General features: G+C 41.5%; 1 protein-coding gene across 2 annotated transcripts in view; it reads left to right on the top strand.

Annotated features, from left to right (window-relative positions):
* MAMDC2 (MAM domain containing 2) overlaps positions 1 to 23,514 on the top strand; it is a 165,471-nt gene that overhangs the window by 98,655 nt on the left and 43,302 nt on the right. For both annotated transcript variants that reach the window (XR_827107.1, XM_010860638.1), the window contains exons 8-9: positions 8,351 to 8,494; positions 12,253 to 12,518. Coding sequence is in view for 1 of the 2 variants with exons in the window: in XM_010860638.1 (XP_010858940.1) it covers positions 8,351 to 8,494; positions 12,253 to 12,518 (410 nt within the window). In the remaining variant the exon portion in view is untranslated. The remainder of the gene's footprint in view (positions 1 to 8,350; positions 8,495 to 12,252; positions 12,519 to 23,514) is intronic.

Raw genomic sequence — 23,514 nt, 5'->3', positions numbered from 1 at the left:
ATGTTAGTATTTGGTATACATCTGTTTGATGGTTTTGACTTCAGAGTATGTATTCAATTTCTCTTTCTAAGTGAATGCTCACATAATTTTATCATGACCAATTTTGTAATTTCCATAAACTTTGTGTTTGTAAAAAGAGAGGGAATTTTTACTTCCTGGGAAAATAGGTAAGCAAATCAATTCAAAGTGAATTAGAAAACAAATGTTTTAGAATTAGAAGGGTGACGCTATAATTGATAACCCAGATAAAGGCGTTCCTGCCAATGCAGGAGACATAAGAGACGTGGGTACAATCCCTGAGTCAGGAAGATCCCCTGGAGGAGGGCATGGCAACTCACTCCAGTATTCTTGCCTGGAGAATCCCATGGACAGAGGACTGGTGGACTATAGTCCATAGAGTCGCAAAGAGTTGGACACAACTGAAGTGACTTAATATGCACGCATGCACAAATAAATACAGTTGACCTTACCTTTTACCCTGGCGGCTCAGACGGTGAAGTGTCTGCCTGCAATGCGGGAGACCCGGGTTCGATTCCAGGGTTGGGAAGATCCCCTGGAGAAGGAAATGGCAATCCACTCCAGCACTCTTGCCTGGAAAATCCCATGGATGGAAGAGCCTGATAGGTTACAGTCCATGGGGTCGTAAAAAGTCGGACACAACTGAGCAACTTCACTTCACTTCACTTACGTTTTAATGAATTTGTTTCCTTGAGAGGCCCCAGGGAGACACAGTGGTCATCCATCTTATTAAGGAGGCTTTGTTCTGGGTTTTGGAGTGTGGGAAGTAAATTTTTGAACTTGGTTTTGGTAGTGTAACTTTCACTTAAGATAGAGTTGGTCTCTAATTTAATATAGTTTTGAATGTATTCATTCTTTTTTTAATATGCATATTATATGCATGTATTTATTTTTACAAAGATAAGGTCATACTGTGCATACTATATATAACTTGCTTTTTTTCATATAACAGTACATAATGGACATGTATCTATGTAAACAAATATGGAACTACATCATAATATCATTATAATGGCTATAAAGCACTCTAGCATATGGCTTTATCATCATTTATTTAAACAGTTTCCTACTGTTGGACAATTAGGACATTCCAATTTTGAAACCTTAGATATGCAGGTGATAGCACTCTAATGGCAGAAATTGAAGAGGAACTAAAGAACCTCTTGATGTGAGTAAAAGAGGAGAGTGAAAAAGCTAGGTTGAAACTCAACATTAAAAAAGCTAAGATCATGGCAACCAGTCCCATCATTTCAGGGAAACAGAGGGGAAAAAGAGGAAGCAGAGACAGATTTTGTTTTCTTGGGCTCCAAAATCACTGCAGATGATGATTGCAGCCATGAAATTAAAAGATGCTTGATCCTCGGAAGAGACAAACCCAGACAGCATATTAAAAAGCAGAGAGATCTCTTTGCCAGCAAAGGTCTGTATAGTCAAAGCTATGGTTTGTTCCAGTACTCGTGTATCGATATGAAAGTTGGACCATAAAGAAGGCTGAGAGCCAAAGACTTGATGCTGTTGAATTGTGGTGCTGGAGGAGACTCTTGAGAGTCCCTTGGGCTGCAAGGAGATCAAAATAGTCAATCCTAAAGGAAATCAACCCTGAATATTCATTGGCAGGACTGATGCTTAAGCTGAAGCTCCAAAACTTGGGCCACTTGATGTGAAGAGTTGATTCATTGGAAAAGACCCTGATGCTGGGAAAGATTGGAGGCAGGAGGAGAAAGGGATGACAGAGGATGATACGGTTGGATAAAATTACTGACTCAATGAACATGAATTTGAACAAACTCCAGGAGATAGTTGGGGACAGAGTAACCTGGCATGCTACAATCCATGTGTTACAAAGAGTCCGCCATGACTTGGCTTAGCTACTGAACAACAATAACAAATGTTGCTATTCCAAGCAATAATAAAATAACCAATTATCTATATCATCACTCAATTAACTGAATTGTTTTTTCTCTTAGAAAAATTCTACATTGTGAAATATCTTGATTGAAGAGTATGTCCTTAAGAATATATGTGTGCATGTGTGTATATGTATATATATCTTAGGGTACTATCAGCCTCCAGAAAAAGCCAAGGCAACTTATTTGCAACAGTCACATGTGAGAATGCCTGTTTCTACACACCTACACCAACCACGGGTCTTGGTAAATTTTATATCTTTGCAAATCTGATCACACTAGATCAATCAAACAGCTGTCAGATGCCTCAAGTTGGGGCCAACCAAACTCTCTTTAGGACTTTTAATCTTGTCTGGAGTGACCCAGAGATGGAAGAAACCTTAGGGAGATAGTTGAGCAGTTCCTTCTACCAAGGCATTCTGGAATTGCCAGGCTCCTTCCTGCCAGCCTCCTTCTTGTTCAGACTTCTCGACCTCTTCTATTACATCCTCACAGCTTTCCATAAACTTTCCTTTTTCCTTCTTAAGCAAAAGGCCTTTTCTTCGGAAAAGATTAAAAAACCATGAAAAGAGTGTTTTGGTGCTGACTCATAAACGTTACTGGCAGTTGCTGCTGGCAGTTGTCTGGGAACTCAGTTAGGTCTGTCTCCTGAACCACTTACACATGATCTCTCCAGGAAGGTGGTCTCAGGGTTGTCAGACTACTTCATTGGTGGCTGACTTCTGGCAAAACCGTGTTCCAAGAGAACCAGGAGGAAGCTGTAGCACCTTTTATGACCCAGCCTCAAAAGTTGCATACCATCACTTCCTCTGGATTTTATGGGGCAAAACAGTCACAAATTCATATTATGTCCATAGTTACATCAGTCCATCTTAGGATTGTTAGATGTCATCAGATCAAGAAGAGGTGTCACATACAATTGCTGTTAGTGAAGATATTCACAGAGTTGAAGAAAGTCCTTTCCTTGAAGTAGAGAAACCCACCATGGGAAGCCTTCAATTGATGAGGAGGTTGAAAAGCTGAAAGCTTGTCCTGAAGATCCCAGACAAGCCCCGAAGATGATAGCTTATGGTAAACGATATCAGATTCTTGATCTCCAAAGAAGATTTATCTTCGGGACCAGGGACCAGGCTTGATCACTCAAGAGCTTTTGTGAAGCAGAGTTTTATTAAAGGATAAAAAGGGACAGAGAAAGCTTCTGACATAAGACATCAGAAGGGGGACGGAGAGTGCCCCCAGTTTCGAATATATTCTATAAGCAAAGGAGCTTAGAATATTTTCCACTCAAACTAAACTGTTACCTCCAAATTACAGAGAAACTTACTAATTAGCTGAAATCAAACATTAGTTTTAACTAATTCTAATTTAAAAAAACAAAACTAGGGAAACAGAACAGACTTGATTTTCATATTTATATGCTCTAATTAAAATGATGTAATCCTAACAGTAATCAAAAATTAAGAGTCTCTAAATTTGGCAGAACACAGAAACCAAAGTGGTTTCACTTCTCTAAATATGATTGCTCCCTAATTCCATCAGTTAATGTTTCAGTGATGTTAATAATAGTTTTACAACCTCTTTAACATTATTTTTAGAAAGTTTCTCTTCTCAGTCACTGGACATTTACATTGAACTTTAAAAATATTTCCCAAGTTGTGCATATAGAAGAAGAGGGGTTTATTTAGCATCTATACTGGGTAGCAGGTGGAGTGAAGCTGCAGCTGGAAGGTGATAGAATCTACTGAACCACCATACAAGTAACATTTAGAAACATTTTCCCATTAAAAAAGATACAGAATATATGTGAACTCTTTTCTACTGACTGATGAAAAGAAAAGAAAGATTCCAGCAAAATAAGGACCATTTGTTAAGAGAGATAGTAACCCCTTAGTCTGTGAAATCCAGCCCAGATAAAGACCCTTCCTCCATACGGACTACCAGGGATTCACATTTTTATATAGTTAACCAAGGTTCCCTATTGGTCTTCAGAACTTCCTAGTATACCAGCTTTCCTTTAAATGGTTTAACTGCATTATCAAAGTATTGTGCTTATGAACCAGGACTGTGGACTCACATCCCTACTCTGCCATTTACAAGCTGTGTGACCTTCAGCTTGTTACCTAACGTCTCTGAGACTGCTTTCACGTTTATGGGACAAGGATGGAAGAATCTGTTTCATAGACTTGTCAGGAAGATTGATGATTTAATAATGTCTGTGACAGCCTTGGAACAGTATGGCACACAGAAGATGCTTGGTCATGAGACCTAATATTATTTACTTAATTTTCAAAATACTCCCATTCATTCCCTAGAGAACAGGGAGTCAGACTGAAACTAAAGAGAACCAGCAAAGGGCACTGCCTTGATGAATGTGTAAGCTGGAGCCTGTTTTGTGCCCTTCATTAAGCACCTGTGGGCCAGATTCTGCGTCTTAGAGGCTGAGCCCTCTAGTTTTCATACTTCCTTTTACATTTCACAAATAGTTTATGTCCTTCTGTTTCATAATGGGTACCAACATTCTTTTCTTTATCTTGGTTACCTCCAGACTTATTGTCTCTGCTTTTCCCAGCTGGATTTGACATTTTCTTCCCTCATCTCCCTAGTAGGTTGAAACAGGAATTACTTCAACATATGAAGCATCTTGTTCCCACCATCTGGTTGCTCTTAGATTAATCTAGTTTCCCAGACCTGAGACCTATCTCAGAGTCACAGGTATTAAGCACCAGCTGCTTGTCATCCCCCCAGATATTTCCCCAGGATGCTTACAGAGTATAGTGAGAACTTACCCCATCCCTCCCAGCTTGAGTTACAGCCCTTCCCTTTCCAGGCCTCTCCCATCTGAAAACTCCCCATCCACCACATTTGACCCAGAACCTAGACTGTAGGAATAAGCTCTCCTTTTACTCTGTAAGTCCTTGAATACCTAACAGGTGATTCCACTCACTTCTCACTTCTAGAAATCCTGCCTTAATGCCCAACTGCCAAACAGAGACCTCCAGTCTCTGCCATATGCAGACCTAGCTTCCTCTCTGGCCTTAGATTCACCCCACACCCAGGCCAGGCTCTGGGAGGACACTGACACTCACGGATATACCTCCAAAAGGATGTCTGTGTGGACCTAAGTCCCAAAATTGACCATTCACCAACAACACACTACCTAGACCTCTTGTCTGGTTTGGAAATGTGGCTCCAGTTGTTGCCTAGGCTACAGCTGCAGGTATCACAGTCTTCCTTAACTCAGAGGCCTTCAAGCATCTCCACAGCCTGATCAGTGGCCCAGGTCTGCTCTGTCGTGATTCCTCAGTCTGGTGCTGGGTCCCACTCACAGTATTCCCTTGCCAGCTTTGAGCTGTCCCAGCCTGCTTTCAGGCTGGCCTGGGCTAAAATAAGAGCTACTGCACAAGTCTAACAGTCTACAGAGCACCACACCCAAAGTCTCTCTAGCACTACAGGGGCTGATAAGCCTCTTAGATCTCAAGGACTGATACTGAGTTCATCTCTATGAACTCCATGAAGCAGAGGAAAAGATGAGAAATATTCCCAACCAGTCTTCTCAAACGGAGAAGACTAGTTTATCTTCTCCCTCTATCAGATTAGTTTATCTTCAGAGCCTCCTGATTCTAAAAAGTTCAAACATTGGAAATCAAGTAATTAACTAAATGGTGCGTTGTGATGCTCAAAGAGAACTTTTTAATTTTTTTTTTGATGGGACAGGGTGATCAACTGATGCTCAGGAGCTTCCAATTTCTTCTGATTCCTTCCTATGCTTCAAATATATTATTAACACTCCTCAACTTCAATCGCCACTTGACACATACTTCTGGAACAAGCCTGAAGCAAAGGCTTTTCATTCACCTCATGTGTTTGGGGATCTCACTTTAGGTCATACATAATAAGCCCTCTGGCCCCCATCTTCAGGAATTAGATAGTGTCTCATGCTAGAATAAGCATTCTAGTTGAAAAAGATTTAGGTTTTGAGTTATGCTTTTGAGGTTTTCTTTTTATCAGACTGTCTCAGGACCCCCGACAAATCCACTGCTAGAACCAAGTGTTTAGCAAAAGAATATAACTGTGTCCTCAGAAAAATCTTCTCTGTGTGACTCAGTTTGTCACTATGAAGACAACAGAGCCTTGCTTACTTACAAGTTTTACTATCACCTCTCACCTCCTCCCACACACCTAGGAAATGGGTTATGGATCTCTTTTGGGTGCCCAAGTAGATTATCCTTGGGATATATTACTGATGAATAATGTCACTGACCTTCCACTCTCTTTATCCACGGCTTTTGGGAGTGCTTCCCTATTTTCTTATCTGAGTGGCTATCTGTAGGTCTGAATTTCCATCTGCTTTTTCATTACCAGGTGGCAGAGGGGTGACTAAGACTGAAGACCATTATGGGGTTTCCTATGGGCTCAAATCTCTGTGGGGGGATGTCAAAGGATCCTTGCTTGCATGTAATCATAATCAATTTCAAATGTATATCTTCATGACTTTATCTACACAGCTTCAAGATTCAACTTGATGCTGACAGAGTCAGGCAGAGCAGTGGGTTACCACCAGTCTTACAGCACTGAAAATTCTCTTCCTTTCCTTCTATCTAGCTCTTCAGGGGCCTCTCCTTGTACAGTTGCTAAGGCATATTGTCTCAGATATAATCAGATTCCAGTCATGTAAGAACATTTTCTTCCTATTCTTTCTTTGTATTGTGGTTAGTTACTTACTTTTCTTTTTAATTTAGCATTTTTAAAACTCTTTACTTTTGTATCATTTTAAACTCTGACACAATTTCCAAGATTATGATAAGGAACTCTCATATACTCTTCACCCAGATCTACAAAAGTAGATTTTCCCAAATCTATATTTGCTTTATCAACCATTTAAGAATAGGTTATAGATATTATGTCCTTTTACTATTAAATACTTCATTAGGTATTTTCTAAAACCAGAGACATTCTCCAACATACTATGGAATAATTATAAAATTCAGGAAATTTAATACTGATACAATATTATCAATTAATCTATAGTCCATATGCTGATTTCACCAATTGCCCCAGTAAAGTCTTCTATAGCTGTTTGTTTTCCTAGACCAAGATGGAGTCTTGGATCCCTTGTAGCATTTGGTTGTCATGTGTCTTTCATCCACTTAGCTGGGCCAGCTCCTCAGACCACTGGAATGTTTTGCTTTGAATATTGACAAATTGAGAGAATAGTGAGTCTTTGTCCCTAAACAGCTCTGTGTTTCATCAGATTCCCATACCTAGGACTCAAGTGTTTCTCTAGAGATAATTTTCCACTTATTCAGAACAGTGCTATCTCTGGCCCTAAAAGGTTGTGTGTGCTTAGTCACTCAGTCATGTCCAACACTTTTGTGACCCAGTGGACTGTAGCCTGACAGGCTCCTCCATCCATGAAATTTTCCTGGCAAGAATACTAGATTAGGTTGCCATTTCCTCCTTCAGGGGATCTTTCTGGACCAGGGATCAAACCCATGCCTCCTGCATTTCCTGCATTGCAGGCGAATTCTTTACCACTGAGTCTAGAGATAATTTTCTGCTTATTCAAAACAGTGCTGTCTCTGGCTGTAAAAGGTTAAGCCAGTATATGTCAGCATGCAGAATAAGATTATACTTGGCTACAGTGAGTGTGTCCCAGACTGCTGCAGTCTCATCCCCTCTGGACTCAGTGGGCAATATGAACAGTTACTTGTTGCCAGGACCACATTATTTAATAGAGCAGGAACCTTTTATGTTCCATTTCCTCCAGGCAATCTGGGATGAGGTGATGTTTATAGATCAGAGTAAATGACACAAGAATTCATCAAAAGCCAAAATAAAAGCAGAACCGGTGACAGAATTGGTGTATGAACAGTGTGATTTGTACTGAGTAATGATTCTCTTCCAGCAAATCAGCTCCTGCTACTAACGTCAATTATAAATAGACAGTGGCTGTGTTTCTGACATAGAGATTGATCAACAAAGGAAAATTATTTCTGGAAAATATTATTTCTATACATCTGTCAGAAAGAAATTAAGAATTCTATAAAATCCTTACTTTTTCTCTTTCTTTTTAATTTTGTATGAGTGAAATTTGAATTGTGAAGAAGTATGTGAATAAATGATCTCAGTCTTTACATCAGGAAAGGAAATATCTTTTGAAGTCTGGTACTTTGGGTTTTTTGTAGAGAATGTGAACAGAGCTCCTTCTTTCTACCCCTTAAGGGAGGAAAAGAACAATTTTCCTGTCATGCTGAAACGTGGGTTTGATGCTAACCTGTCAGCATGCCATTAGGGTAAAAATATTTTTGTTGTGTGTTGCTTCTCCAAGCTCCCCTAGTACAAATGTGTACATATTTGTCAATCCGTTGTCATCCTTTGAGATCCTTGGGTTTGGCCTACTTTAACTTTGATTCTCCTTTGCTCAGAGCGTCCTTTTAGTGCCCTAGAAGCAAGCTGCAATTTTGAGGAAGACCTCTGCAACTTTTACCAAGACAAAGAAGGTTCAGGCTGGACCCGAGTGAAAGTAAAACCAAACCTGTATCGGGCAGGAGACCACACTTCAGGCCTAGGTAAAGCAGAGTCTGTTGTGTGGGATGTCGTGGTGCGGGTGGGGGTTAGTATTCATGCTCCAGTTTCCAGTTGTTCTCACCAAGACACCAGCTTGAAAGAGGAGGGTGGGTGGGGGGACAGCTGTGAAGAAGCAAAGACAATAGGTAATCTTGGGTTTGACTGTTTTTCAAAACTGGAATTCAAGTTGCTGTGCTAGCAGATGTATTTACCAGTTAATTAAGTAGTCAAACCTTTGGAAATTGCTCTTCACTTTAGATAGAGAAGTACCTTTAAAAACCTATTAGATTCCAATTACATGAGATATCCAGAAAAGGCAAATCCATAGAAACAGAAAGCAGATTAGTGGTTGCCAGGGGCTAGGGAGAGGGGGTGGGGAATGACTATTCAATGGGTATAGAATTTCCTTTTGAGGTAATGAAAATATTCTGGAAGTGGGTAATAGTGGCTGCACAGTCATTGTGAAAGTACTAAATGCCACTAAATTGTACTCTTTAAAATGGTTAAAATGCTAAATTTTGCATTATATATGTTTTATTGCAGTAAATAATACATAGTGGGACATGAAAGCTATCACAGCTGTTGGGAAGTGTTGGGTGGGCACTCGATGGATGGGCCTACAGGAAGCTCTTAGGAATCAGTGCGAGCTCCCCCAGTGTAAGGATTATCTATCATAATCTTCATAAAGACAGAGCTTATGAAGTCCACTCCAGTAGAGAGTGAGGGAAAGGGCTTGTTCTCAAAGGGTTGCTGTCTAATTGATATTTATATACTGGGTATGGGGGTGACTTAACAGAAAGCTGATGAAGGTGATTTCAGGGCCCCTCACTTTCACCAGGCCCTTGCAATTTTATACTTGTAATTTTATATTCTTTGCCTAGAGGTTGCAAAACTTAAAGAATTACAGAATAAAAACCTATTCTGACCTTGGCCAACCTAACCCCTGGGGGGATATGATAGTGAACAAATCAGGTATGTATCCCACCCTCCCTGGCTGACCATTATTTCAGTGGGCAAGAGAAACACAACAAACATATATACAGATAGACTCATGATTACAAATTGTGGTGTGTGCTGTGAAGGAAATAAAGAGTGAGCTGTGAGAGAATAAAGAACCTCCTTTGGTTGAAGATTCAGAGAAGCAGGTTTTAGCTGGAAGAACGGGAGCAGCCCAGGCAGAAGGAACAGCATCTCTGAGGGCCAGGAGTTTGGAAGCAGCCAGACACTGCCAGGAATTAGGTTAGTGTGGCTGCACCACTGAGAGGAAAGTAAAGTGAAGTGAAGTGAAGTTAGAAAGGGAGGTAGACCATAGATGTGGCAGGCCAGAGTAAGCAACTGGGATTTTACTATAAAGGAAATGAGAAGCTATTGATAGGTTTTAAGTAGATCAGTGAAGGATTAAATTTAGACTTAAAAAGATCGCTCTGGCTGGTGTATGGCTACCTGTATTAGTCTGCTCAGGCTTCCATAACAAAATATCACAGACTAGGTGACTTAAACAACAGTTTATTTTCTCACAGTTATGGAGGCTCGGGAGTCCGCAATCAAGGCACCACTGGGGTTGGTTTCTGGTGAGATATCTCTTCCTGACTTGGACAAGGCACCTTCTCACTCTGTCCTCATACGGCCTTTCCTCTGTGTGTGCACAGGGGGAGATGGGGGCGGGGGCAGAGGGGTTGGGAGAGGAGAGAGAGAGATGTTGTTTCTTCCTCTTCTTACAAGGACACCAGTTCCACAGGTGTTAAAGCCTCGACTTTGTAACCTCATTTAACCTTAAATTGCCTCCTTAAATGCCCCATCACCAAATATGGTCACATTGGGGGTTAAAACTTCAGCATATGAATTGGGGTTGGGGAGGGGACATAATTCAGTCCATAACAACACTCATAAAATTAACAAAGAAGCTTTTGCCAGATTAAATAAAACTAAAGTGTATACCAAAGACTGCTCCCAAGAGAATTGATGGAGAAGGCTCAGAAAAAGGAAAGGGAAAAAAAAGTAAGGCATTAGGCTTTTTCTTTCTGCCCCATCTTTGTAAGACATAGGGACCTGTTTTAAGTTTACCATGGGAGTGGTAGAGCAGGTGGTACAGGAGGTTCTTGATCCTATTTTTTCATGTTATTTAAAAGAAGTAGGGGAAAATCAGATATTCAGCACCTGAGAGGGTCTATCTGATTAAAAACCTGCTTTTTAGGATCCAGTTTAACATATGACCAAGAGAGTAAGCTCTGCCTGAATACATAAACCACCCCTACCCTTCACCCCTCAAGGACTGCCAGACCCTGCAACCTCTCCCACTCCACTGGTCATTGTGTTGCAGGAAGGGGGACCCCTTCCAGGGCCCAAAACTGGGCTCTTGTCTAACACTCAGAAAAGAATTGTCTGAGGAGACACATCTGCTGACAAAGCAAGAGATTTTATTGGGAAAGGGCACCTGGGTGGAGAGCAGTAGGGTAAGGGAACCCAGGAGAACAGCTCTGCCGTGTTGCAGTCTCCGTTTTTATGGTGATGGGATTAGTTTCCGGGTGGTCTTTGGCCAATCATTTTAATTCAGAGTCTTTCCTGGTGGCGCACGCATCACTCAGCCAAGATGCATGTTAGCCAGAGGGATTCTGGGAAGTGGACGGACACGCAGTGTCTCCTTTCGACCTTTCCTGGACCTTTCCTGAACTCTTCCGGTTGGTGGTGGCTTATTAGTTCCATATGAGTATGAAGTCTCTCAGGAGGGAGTTGTTAGGGAAAGCACGCTGATTAAAACCGCCCACCCTGGCCAGGCACCATAGTAACTATTTGCATAAGTTGTTTTATGACAGGAGATCCTGATAAGAATATGAAACTAATAAGCCACCACCAACCGGAAAAGTTCGGGAAAGGTAGAAAGGAAACACCGCATGTCCGTCCACTTCCCAGAATCCCTCTCGCTAGCATCCATCTTGGCTGAGCGATGCATGTGCCACCAGGAAAGACTGAATTAAAATGATTGGCCAAAGACCACCCAGAAACTAATCCCATCACCATAAAACCCAAGACTGCAAGCCACGCAGCAGAGCAGTTCTCCTGGGTTCCCTTACCCTACTGCTCTGCACCCGGGACCCTTTCCCAATAAAATCTCTTGCTTTGTCAGCATGTGTCTCCTTGGACAATTCATTTCTGAGTATTAGACAAGAGCCCAGTTTCGGGCCCTGGAAAGGGTCCCCCTTCTTACAATAATTGCAGAGATAATAGGAAAATCTGCTCTGGGCCTTGTGTTCTCTGTGACCCAGTACTACTCAGTCTAGTTGTCAGCTCTTTGTCTAAAAAATAGAGAACCACAAGATGATTTCATCCTTTTTGTTTCATGAAAAGTTATGGAATTCCCTGGCAGTCTGGTGGTTAGGACGCTACATTTTTTTTTTAATTGCTGAGGGCTAGGGTTCAATCCCTGATCAGGGAACTAAGATCCTGTAAGCCACATGGCATGGCCAAAAAAAAAAAAAAGTGTACATCCTGATTGATAGCTAAAACCTGAGCATATGCAGTTGGAAATCTATGCTGGTTTATGAAGTTACCTTAAAATTGGAGGTTTATTAGCAAAAGAGTCACCCAGATATTTTCTATCACCTAAGCCACAGACTTTGTTAAATGCTATTACTTAAAGCCTATAGAATAGTTTCTTTTGGAAAATTCCACTACTTTAACCAAATTTTTCCACTTGATGATCTAGGATGAATTATTTCGGTTTTTCATTGCTAATGCACTGAAAGCTTTGTCCTATTCACAGGGTATTTCTTGCTGGCCGACACAAAGTTTACATCACAGCCTGGCTACATTGGAAGGCTCTACGGTCCCTCACTTCCAGGAAACCAGCAGTATTGTTTGCGTTTTTATTATGCCATCTCTGGATTTTTAAAAATGAGTGACACCCTAGCAGTTTATATCTTTGAAGAGAACCATGTGGTTCAAGACAAGATCTGGTCTGTGCTGGAGTCCCCAAGGGGCGTTTGGATGCAAGCTGAAATCACCTTTAGGAAGCCCATGCCTACCAAGGTACAGTAGAATCTTTCTGCAATTTCCAGTCACTGGACTGGATTAGCGAATTTCTGTTTAATTATTTTCAACTGATGATGCATTGTTTTTCTTCTGTTCAAGCTGAAAGTCCCACCCTCACATCCTGTTCCCAGGCATGTGTGAGTTATATCCTTCACTTCTTTTCAGTTTTCTGTCTCTCGGAATCATGGCCACATAGGGAGTTTGCTTGTTGTTTACTTCTTAGATTCCCTGAGAATAGTCCAAAGAGAGAATATGTGAATAAAGTTCTACATTGAGGCTTTAAGGTCAACACCCTAAACCTCTAGCTGAACACAGGATGGGGAAGCTCGGTAAAATAGGAGAGCCAACTCAGACAGAAAGAATTTACATAAGGGAACCATCAGAAGCTTATTGATAGAAGTGAGAAAACAAAGAGATCTTTATTGAAAAGGAAATGGAAAAGAAAATTGTGATCTCTTGAATTTTACAGCTCATAAACTTAAGGAAGCTTAACAGATACGATAAATTCTGTCAACTATTAATACAACCCAGATTACAACTAGAATGGGAAAACCTGTTTTGTCTCACCTGCCAGTTGGTGATAAGATCTCTCTCATGCACCCTCTGTGCAAGAAAGAAGGTCCCTTCCTTCAAGCAGATGCCTCACACAACGGAAGCTCAATAGATATATCACTGAAGAATGGCTGGTCAGTTGATCATGTTCGTAACTAGGCTCCTGAAGAAAAGATATACACAGCAGAACAGTAGAACTTTCTTCATACACATTAATGATCCAAATTTCTCTTAGTTATAACCATTTGGACAGAAACATAGCTTTGTCTATAACTTCCTAGCAAAGAAATTTTGTACACCTTTCCCATCATGATGTTGCTTGGTTACTCTTAGTCCGTTAGAATACACACCAGGGCATGATTAAATCTTCACAATGATTAATCAAAGATCTTTGAAACTATTTACAAAAAAAATTTTCCTCATTTCTAGGCAAGAAAAAATGATGATTATAATGACATGACAGACTCCTTAACTTACTGATTTCTAAAAGAGTCAAACCAATTTATGATACCTATAGTAGAATATAAGCACAGAAGTTTTACCACATTCTCATATAGGCACTGCTTTTATTGTTTTCATGCTAACTAAATAGGTAGTCCCCATTACCAATTATTTAACTCTCTCAAGTAGTTATGGTAACACTCACACACCAAACATGTGCCTGATCCATACAATCAGGGATGCACATAATAAAATTTTTACAGTACTCCACACCCTCTGTTGCTAATGTTTTAAAAGAGGGAAAGTATAACAAGCATTTCATTCACTTATTTGACTTTCATTTGTTTTTATTCTTTTATTCAACCGTACTTTATTAGTTATAAGTTCAGTGTAAGGGATAGAAAGATCAATGAGGCTCAGATTCTACTTTTGAGAATGAGATCACAGATGATAGAATGTTAAGATACAAATATGTAAACAACTAAAACAGTGCAATCTCACTGCCTCACAGGAAGGTTATGTAGAAAAATAGAGGAGTAGTTCTACCAACTGGACACAGAAAAATAAAGATGAATAGAGGACCAGCTGAGCTGGTGTTTGGAGGGTAAGTGTTCAGGCCATGCTGGATTCTAACTCCTTTCATGCACTACCCACCTGACTCCTCTCTTCTCCCTCCCCTCAGCCCCTCGTCCTTTACTCACAAAACATAGGTTGTTAGTAATTTATCTGCTCCTAAGTGTCAGTCCCTGCTCTTATTTGACTCCCATGGAATGGAAGGAAGCCACCCAGCAACTAAGGATGCCCCAGAGAATTTGCCCTTTTCTTCTTTGACTGACTTCCAACCCTCCCAGCAACCACACAAACCCTACCCACCTACTTCAGGAAAATTTGATCTAGACCCAGTGGGGGCAGGGAAGTTCTTATAGCCTCAGAAGGAGCTAGTATGAATTCAGTCTCAGAGCTGATGAGGAGAGGGTACAAACTCTGGACACGTGTCTGAAAGTGGTGAATAGTTTTTGGAAGGTCCTTGCTAAACAGAACCAGTTTCTCAGAGAGTGAGAGAACCATTTGACATGCATACAGACAGCAGTGAGTAAGGTAAGAAACTAATACGTAACATATACAGGTAGAAACAAACATACATGTGGTATTTCAGAGAAGAAATAAAATGAAAAGTCAAAGTTTCCTTTACTACTCCTGTACTCAAACTCCAATTCTACTTCTTTTTCTAAAGGTTTTTTCCCTGATTTTCTGATGTTTTTCTCCATAATTCCAGATATTCTATTTCTGCCTCATTTCTTAATTCATTAACGTTAGCAGTATTTGCTGACTCCCTTCTATAAAAGATAAGAAATTTAGCTTATTTATACGATTTCCTTTTGTTTTCTCCATCCTCCTTACAATTTTTTGGTTATATTTTTATTTTTAACTTTCTCTTGGTTCCCTTTGTGACTCTGATACACCTAATCATCTGTTTTTGCTCCCATCGACTTCAGGTCGTGTCCTATTACATTTTCACCCCTCTGTTTCCCCTCCCCTCACTTACCCTCTCCACCTCTCGGTTTTCTCAGCAATACATTTGCTTGTACATAGAAATGGCTTAAAACATTTCTATTCCTCCAGTGAAGACTTTGAGCTTTGCCAATAGCAGGATTTCCCCATATGGGTCCCCTTGGCAATTTGGAAGGGACAGTGCTGCCTCTGTAGGCAGCCATACCTCACATGATTGGGATTTTGACATCTGCAATGACAGCAACAACCCAAGTTATTTCCACATGTTTCCATGTGGCCCCAGAGGTGCCAGACCATCCTTGGATGAGAACTGTGGCTTTATAAGTTAATTCTGAAAGTTGAAATTAAGAGCTAGCCCCACCTACAATCCACCTTTGCCTCCTTGGATCTGTGCTCTGCGGAGCAGCATAGTGGTGATGAGGGAGCCTCCCCTTCAATGACCCTCTGGCTTCCTGTTGCTCTTCTGGGAAAAGGCTTGCATGCTCTGACATCAGCCCCTCCCCAGCCTCGCCTCTTACTCCCACCATTCTAATAACATTGCAGTCAGTTCCTGGAACACACTGCTCTCTTCCACCTTGGGCCATTGCACACCCAGTTTCCTCTGCCTACACTTTTGTTAATTCAGTCACTGGCTTGAACTTCCCTTCTGCAGAGACTCCTTTTCTGGCTCATTCCTCAGAATAGATTAGTGTTCCCTGGGCCTCCTAGGCCTCTTCTCCATCATTCTGGAGACAGGATAGCAGAGCAATTAAAAGAAATGACTGAGGAGTCTGTTTTCAAATCTCCATTCTAGCACTTAAATGACTTTGCAATCTTAGTTTTTTCCCTTAATTGAGATATGATTGACATGCGTTTGAGGGGCACAGTGTAATGGTTTGGTGTATATATTGTGAAATGATCACCACAGTGCATCTAGTTAACATCCATCACCTCACATAGTTAGTGAGTATTTTTTCTTGTGATAAGAACTTCTAAGATTTACTCACTTAGCAACTTTCAAATATACAATACAGTTTTCTAAATATACTCACCATGCTGCTCTTTATAAATTTAAAAGTGAAGAAACTGAAGTTTCCAAAAGTTAATATAGTCCTATTCTTGCTGTTACCTTGCCGCTGTACCCCAGACAAAATCCTTTACAGTTGTGCCTCTAAAATACATCTCAGATATGTTTACTTCTGTGTCCCCAACCACCACCCTAGTCTAAGCCACCATCATTTCTTACCTAAATTGCTCCATATCTTTCTATCTGGTTTTTCTGCTTCCACCTTGCTCTCTACACTCTCATGCAGCCACCAGAATCATCATCTTGAAATGGAAATAGGATCAGGCCACTCTCCTGCCAGAAACTGTCCTATGGTCTTTAGAATAAAGCCCCATTCCCTCCTGTGGCTCATAAGGCCCTGTACCATCTGGCCCCTGCGTCCTTCATGAACTTCACCTTCCTTTGCTCTGCCCATGATCACATGGTCACACAGTCCCCATGGTCCCGCTGGCCTTCTCTAGGTCTCCTGAGTCCCAAGGCCTTTCCTTCATTGGGGACATCATGCTTGCAGTCCCCTCACCCACCTATCCTATGTCAAGATGGTTCTCATTCTACTGTCCTGGTCAGGTGTCTCCTTTTAGAAAGGAATTGCCTGACCACCTGGTCTGTAACTGCTTTTTCCATCCCCAGATTATTCTACAAGATATCACCTAGTTTATTTTGTGCATAGCATTTACCCTGATCTGAAAATTTCTCATTTGTTTGTTCAGTTGTTCATTGTCCATCTCTTTTCCCATAAAAATATGACACTGAAAAATGAGTAAATAAAAGAATGAGAGTGGACTTTCTAAGGCTGGTAAAGTGACAGAGCTGGGGTTTGATCCATGGTCTATAGACTGTCAGAAGCGTTCCCTTTGCCACTGGTATGGCAATCCTGGATGCTCAGGATTTCCATCCAGTCTTGGGGAAGGCCTGTTCTTCTGCAACTGGAGAAGGTGAGGCTCCCAAATGTGCCTTGGGGCATGGGCACCAACTTTTATTTTATTTAATTCTCACAGCATTCCTGTAAGGGAAGTGAAGTATCTCCTTTTAGTGCCCTTGGCCTTCTAGAAGTCAAAGTTATACCAACCCTGGGTCACATCCTACTAGAAATGGATGCCTAAGCTCAGAGTTCACTGCACATATGTCACTGTTGTGAGGAAAACCCTTCCCTGCCTCTGCTTCAAGTCCTCACTGTCCCATTCCTGAAGCCAATCAAGTGCCAGTGGTCAGGGACCAACTCACCGAGAGTGAGTGGCTGCCTTTTCATACCTGTTCCCTGGCTGAAAGCCTTGTATGTGAATTTTGAATACACCTAGCCCAATTTTCACTGGTAGAGATGTTTGGTACATATGTTTGAGTATCTGTGCTGCATAGTCAAAATAATAACAACAATAATCTCTTACTTTCACATTGCTCCTAGTGTAACCTGCTTTCATGAACATTATTTTCACCTCTCGGTGAGTTGGCTTATGAGACTAGAAATGAGCTGAGTGAGGGCAGCCTGCACAGAACTGTAAAAAAGTCAGGACTTTTTTCCCTCTTTCCTTTTGTTTCTCCCTACATGTTACCTCATCTGTGCTTTCCCAGGTAGCTTCCACTCTGGATGCTTCTTTACCTTTATTTCAACATTTGCTCTTACCCAGACCATTTTAAGGACAATGGGTTGATTTGATTAATAAGTCCCTGCTAGCTCCCCTACATAGTCTAATGTTTGATGGAAACTACAATGGCACCCCACTCCAGTACTCTTGCCTGGAAAATCCCATGGATGGAGGAGCCTGGTAGGCTGCAGTCCATGGGGTTGCTGAGGGTCAGACACGACTTCACTTTTACTTTTCACTTTCATGCATTGGAGAAGGAAATGGCAACCCACTCCAGTGTTCTTGCCTGGAGAATCCCAGGGACAGGGAAGCCTGGTGGGCTGCCGTCTATGGGGTCGCACAGAGTCGGACACGACTGAAGTAACTCAGCATAGCATAGCATAGCATAATATATATTAATATTTCTATTTAAGGAATAGTAGCAATGGTAAGAATTTTCCTGAGATCATTCTAGCCAAATAGCCATATGGATGGATTATGTATAATATCACAGCTGCCAACAGGACTAGGAACTTTCATTGAATGCTTTCCATGTGCCAGGAGCTATGCTAAATATTCGACATGTGTTACTTCATTTGGTTCCACAACACCTTAGGAAGGAAGGCTGTATATTCCCATTTAACAGATGAGGGAAATTAAGGACCTTGTTCAACATCACACAGTTACTAAGAGGCAGAGCAGAGAGGTAACGCCAAGTCTTTTTCAATCCAGAAGCCATGCCTTTTGTACTATGCCTTTATGCCCCTAGCTCTCTTCTGGCTTATGTCAAAAGTATAGGATCGGGTGAGGAGAAACCAGCCCTAACTCAAGACTTCCAAAGATTTCCAGAACTTTATTATTGACTCTCAGTTGTTCTATTTTAGAAATCACTTTCGCTACAAGGAGCCAAAATTCAAGGCTCCAAGGTCAAAATTTTGGCTCCAAAGGTCAAAATTCAAGGTGCTTCAACATAGACAAAGGAGACCTGTGGGGCAGAAGGAAGAATGGCATCATGCCTGAGACTTGGCTGTGGATTCTTTGGCTTTTATGCCTTTATACTTGGGGCTAGTTATGTGAGTCTCTCTGAGCCTGGCTTTTCTTATACAAAATGGGTGTATTAATAGTACCTACCTCATAGGCTTATGGTGCATGTAAAGCCCTCAGCGTAGCACCTGGCGTGTAATTGGCATTGATTAAATGTAGCTGGAGAGAGAGCAAGAGTGAGAGAGAAAAGAGAATTCTTTAGTCTCTTTTGAACAAAGAGACTACAGAATTTTTTTTCTAGGTTCTGATCCTCATAAGGATTCATAGGCATCATCTCTTTCAGTTCAGTTCAGTTCAGTCGCTCAGTCATGTCCGACTCTTTGCGACCCCATGAATCACAGCACACCAGGTCTCCCTGTCCATCACCATCTCCCGGAGTTCACCCAGACTCACCTCCATCGAGTCGGTGATGCCATCTAGCCATCTCATCCTCTGTCGTCCCCTTCTCCTCCTGCCCCCAATCCCTCCCAGCATCAGAGTCTTTTCTAATGAGTCAACTCTTCGCATGAGGTGGCCAAAGTATCATCTCTTTAGTACGTGACTAATTCTGTACCTTAACTTCTCTTTAAATTAAAAATCAGGCCCGAGTTAAATCTTCATTTTGATAGTACCAGACTGCTATGCTTACATAATCATCAACTAATATACTTGTTAATGTTTTAGAAACATTTTGAAAAATCAGGAATCATGAAATGGTTTTCATTTTTCTTTTTTTAAAATGTATTTATCTGGCTGCTTTGGGCCTTTGTGGGGTCTTCGTTCTGTCATGCAGGAACTTTCGTTGTGGCACTTGGGCATAGTTACTGTACAGCATGTGGGATCTTAGTCTCAGACCAGGGATCTAACCCAAGACCCCTGCATTGCAAGGCAGATTCTTAACCCCTGGACCACCAGAGAAGTCCTATGAAATGGGTTTTCTTGATCTGATTGTCCTCGGCACATTGCTAAATATAGACCAGTAATCAAGACTTACACTGAGACTTTCACACACCAGAGATAGTCACGAGGAAAGGGAACAATTCACTCCAGAATGCTTTTCCTGAAAGTCAAATGTCAGGAGAGACTAGAGTCATTGTCAGAAAGTCTGTAATGATGAAGCACAAATATTAGCCTTTATGTTCAAATCCTTGGGGTGACATTATGCTTGGTCACTAAAGAACCTATGTTAGGTCCTGCAATATCTTTTGACTTGAAACGAATTTTCCTTTTAACAAAAATCATTAAGTAGTCTGTTAATTAGAGGCACTGGAAGAAACTCAGTATCATGCTCATTAAATATTTCTTTTGAAAAAAAAACATGTTAAAAGGCCCATAAATAAGAGAGTAACCAGACATACTCTTTCATCTGGGTCTGGCTTAATGATCAGCTCAGTAGTCATTAACATCTGCATGGTAAACCCTTCCATATCTACATCTTTATTCTGTTGTAAGATTAAAGAACAAACTTCAAAAGTCATTTATGAATATAGAGAAAACCTTCATATAGCCAGTTTGAAAAAATATACATTTTTTTAAACCAGTTCAGTTCAGTTCAGTTCACTCACTCAGTGTGTCCAACTCTTTGCGACCCCATGAGCCGCAGCACAGCAGGCCTCCCTGTCCATCACCAACTCCCGGAGTCCACCCAAACCCATGTCCATCAAGTTGATAATGCCATCCAACCATTTCATCCTCTGTTGTCCCCTTCTCCTCCTGCCCTCAATCTTTCCCAGCATCAGGGTCTTTTCCAATGAGTCAGCTCTTTGCATCAGGTGGCCAAAGTGTTGGAGTTTCAGCCTCAACATCAGTCCTTCCAATGAACACCCAGGACTGATCTCCTTCAGAATGGACTGGTTGGATCTCCTTGCAGTCCAAGGGACTCTCAAGAATCTTCTCCAAAAGTTCAAAAGCATCAATTCTTCGGCACTCAGCTTTCTTCACAGTCCAACTCTCACATCCATACATGACCACTGGAAAAACCATAGTCTTGACTAGATGGACCTTTGTTGGCAAAGTAATGTCTCTGCTTTTTAATATGCTGTATGCTATGCTATGCTATGCTAAGTCACTTCAGTCGTGTCTGACTCTGTGCAACCCCATAGACGGCATATAGGTTGGTCATAACTTTCCTCCCAAGGAGTAAGCATCTTTTAATTTCGTGGCTGCAATCACCATCTGCAGTGACACTGGAGCCCAGAAAAATAAAGTCAGCCACTGTTTCAACTGTTTCCCCATCTATCTGCCATGAAGTGATGGGACCGGCTGCCATGATCTTAGTTTTCTGAATGTTGAGCTTTAAGCCAACTTTTTCACTCTCCTCTTTCACTTTTATCAGGAGGCTCTTTAGTTCCTCTTCACTTTCTGCCATAAGGGTGGTGTCATCTGCATATCTGAGGTTATTGATATTTCTCCGGGCAATCTTGATTCTAGCTGTGCTTACTCTGGCCCAGCATTTCTCATGATGTACTCTGCATAGAAGTTAAATAAGCAGGGTGACAATATACAGCCTTGACATACTCCTTTTCCTATTTGGAACCAGTCTGTTGTTCCATGTCCAGTTCTAACTTTGCTTCCTGATCTCCATACAGGTTTCTCAAGAGGCAGGTCAGGTGGTCTGGTAGTCCCATCTCTTTCGGAATTTTCCAGTTTATTGTGATCCACACAGTCAAAGGCTTTGGTATAGTCAATAAAGCAGAAATAGATGTTTTTCTGGAACTCTCTTGCTTTTTCGATGATCCAGTGGATGTTGGCAATTTGATCTCTGGTTCCTCTGCCTTTTCTAAAACCAGCTTGAACATCTGGAAGTTCATGGTTCACGTATTGCTGAAGTCTGGCTTGGTGAATTATAAGCATTACTTTACTAGCGTGTGAGATGAGTGCAACTGTGCAGTAGTTTGAGCATTCTGTGGCATTGCCTTCCTTTGGGATTTTTATGAAAACTGACCTTTTCCAGTCCTGTGGTCACTGCTGAGTGTCCCAAATTTGCTGGCATATTGAGTGCAGCACTTTCACAGCATCATCTTTCAGGATTTGGAATAGCTCAACTGGAATTCCATCACATCCACTAACTTTGTTTGTAGTGATGGTTCCTAAGGCCCACTTGACTTCACATTCCAGGATGTCTGGCTCTAGGTCAGTGATCACACCATCGTGATTATCTGGGTTGTGAAGATCTTTTTTGTACAGTTCTTCTTTGTATTCTTGCCACCTCTTCTTAATATCTTCTGCTTCTGTTAGGTCCATACCATTTTGGTCCTTTATCGAGCCCATCTTTGCATGAAATGTTCCCTTGGTATCTCTAATTTTCTTGAAGAGATCTTTAGTCTCTCCCATTCTATTGTTTTCCTCTTTCTTTGCATTGATTGCTGAGGAAGGCTTTCTTATCTCTTCTTGCTATTCTTTGGAACTCTGCATTCAGATGCTTATATCTTTCCTTTTCTCCTTTGCTTTTCACTTCCCATCTTTTCACAGCTATTTGTAAGGCCTCTTCAGACAGCCATTTTGCTTTTTCGCATTTCTTTTTCTTGGGGATGGTCTTGATTCCTGTCTCCTGTACAATGTCATGAGCCTCCATCTATAGTTCATCAGGCACTTTGTCTATCAGATCTAGTCCCTTAAATCTATTTCTCACTTCCACTGTATAGCCATAAGGGATTTGATTTAGGTTATATCTGAATGGTCTAGTAGTTTTCCCCACTTTCTTCAATTTCAGTCTGAATTTGGCAATAAGGAGTTCATGATCCGAGCCAGTCAGCTCCTGGTCAAGTTTTTGCTGACTGTATAGAGCTTCTCCATCTTTGGCTGCAAAGAATATAATCAATTTGATTTCAGTGTCGACCATCTGGTGATGTCCACGTGTAGAGTCTTCTCTTGTGTTGTTGGAAGAGGGTGTTTGCTATGACCGGTACATTCTCTTGGCAGAACTCTATTAGCTTTTGCCCTGCTTCATTCTGTACTCCAAGGCCAAATTTGCCTGTCACTCCAGGGGTTTCTTGACTTCCTACTTTAACCAGGCAAGACCTTTATGTCAGCGGGCTTCCCTGATAGCTCAGTTGGTAAAGAATCCACCTGCAATGCAGGAGACTCCAGTTCAATTCTTGGGTCAAGAAGACCCACTGGAGAAGGGATAGGGTACCCACTCCAGTACTCTTGGGCTTCCCTTGTGGCTCAGCTGATAAAGAATCCACCTGCAATGCAGGAGATCTGGGCTTGATCCTTGGGTTGGGAAGATGCCCTGAAGAAAGAAAAGGCTACCCACTCCAGTATTCTGGCCTGAAGGATTCCATGGACTGTATAGTCCATGGGGTCACAAAGGGTCACTTTGGGGTCTCAAAGTGCTTCCATATGTCGACACTTATCAGAGTATGTCCCATGGAGTACAAATCCCTTGAATTGTTCTATTGAAAATAGGTTATGTGGTCAAATGAGTTGGAGAAATTTTGCATGCTAGATCTCTACTCTTCCACATACACATAGGAAGGTTTGCCCTGCACAGTAACATGTTAGAAACTCTGGTAAGCTCTACATTAAAGAACCCTGTTTAACCTTTTGTAAGGTGGCAGTTTTCTCAGAATACATGACATAGACCCCTTGTATAGCCCCTTTTAATGAAATACTACTATCCTAGCTTTTGAACTGTGGTGTTGGAGAAGACTCTTGAGAGTCCCTTGGACTGCAAGGGAGATCCAACCAGTCCATCCTAAAGGAAATCAGTCCTGAATATTCATAGGAAGGACTGATGCTGAAGCTGAAACTCCAATACTTTGGCCACCTGATGTGAAGAGCTGACTCTTGGAAAAGACCCTGATGCTGGGAAAGATTGAAGGCAGGAGGAGAAGGGGATGACAGAGGATGAGAT

The sequence above is a fragment of the Bison bison genome, unplaced genomic scaffold, assembly GCF_000754665.1.
Source record: "Bison bison bison isolate TAMUID 2011002044 unplaced genomic scaffold, Bison_UMD1.0 scf7180017864469, whole genome shotgun sequence".
NCBI classification, from domain to species: Eukaryota; Metazoa; Chordata; class Mammalia; order Artiodactyla; family Bovidae; genus Bison; species Bison bison.
This window is presented reverse-complemented; position numbering and strand designations above follow the sequence as displayed.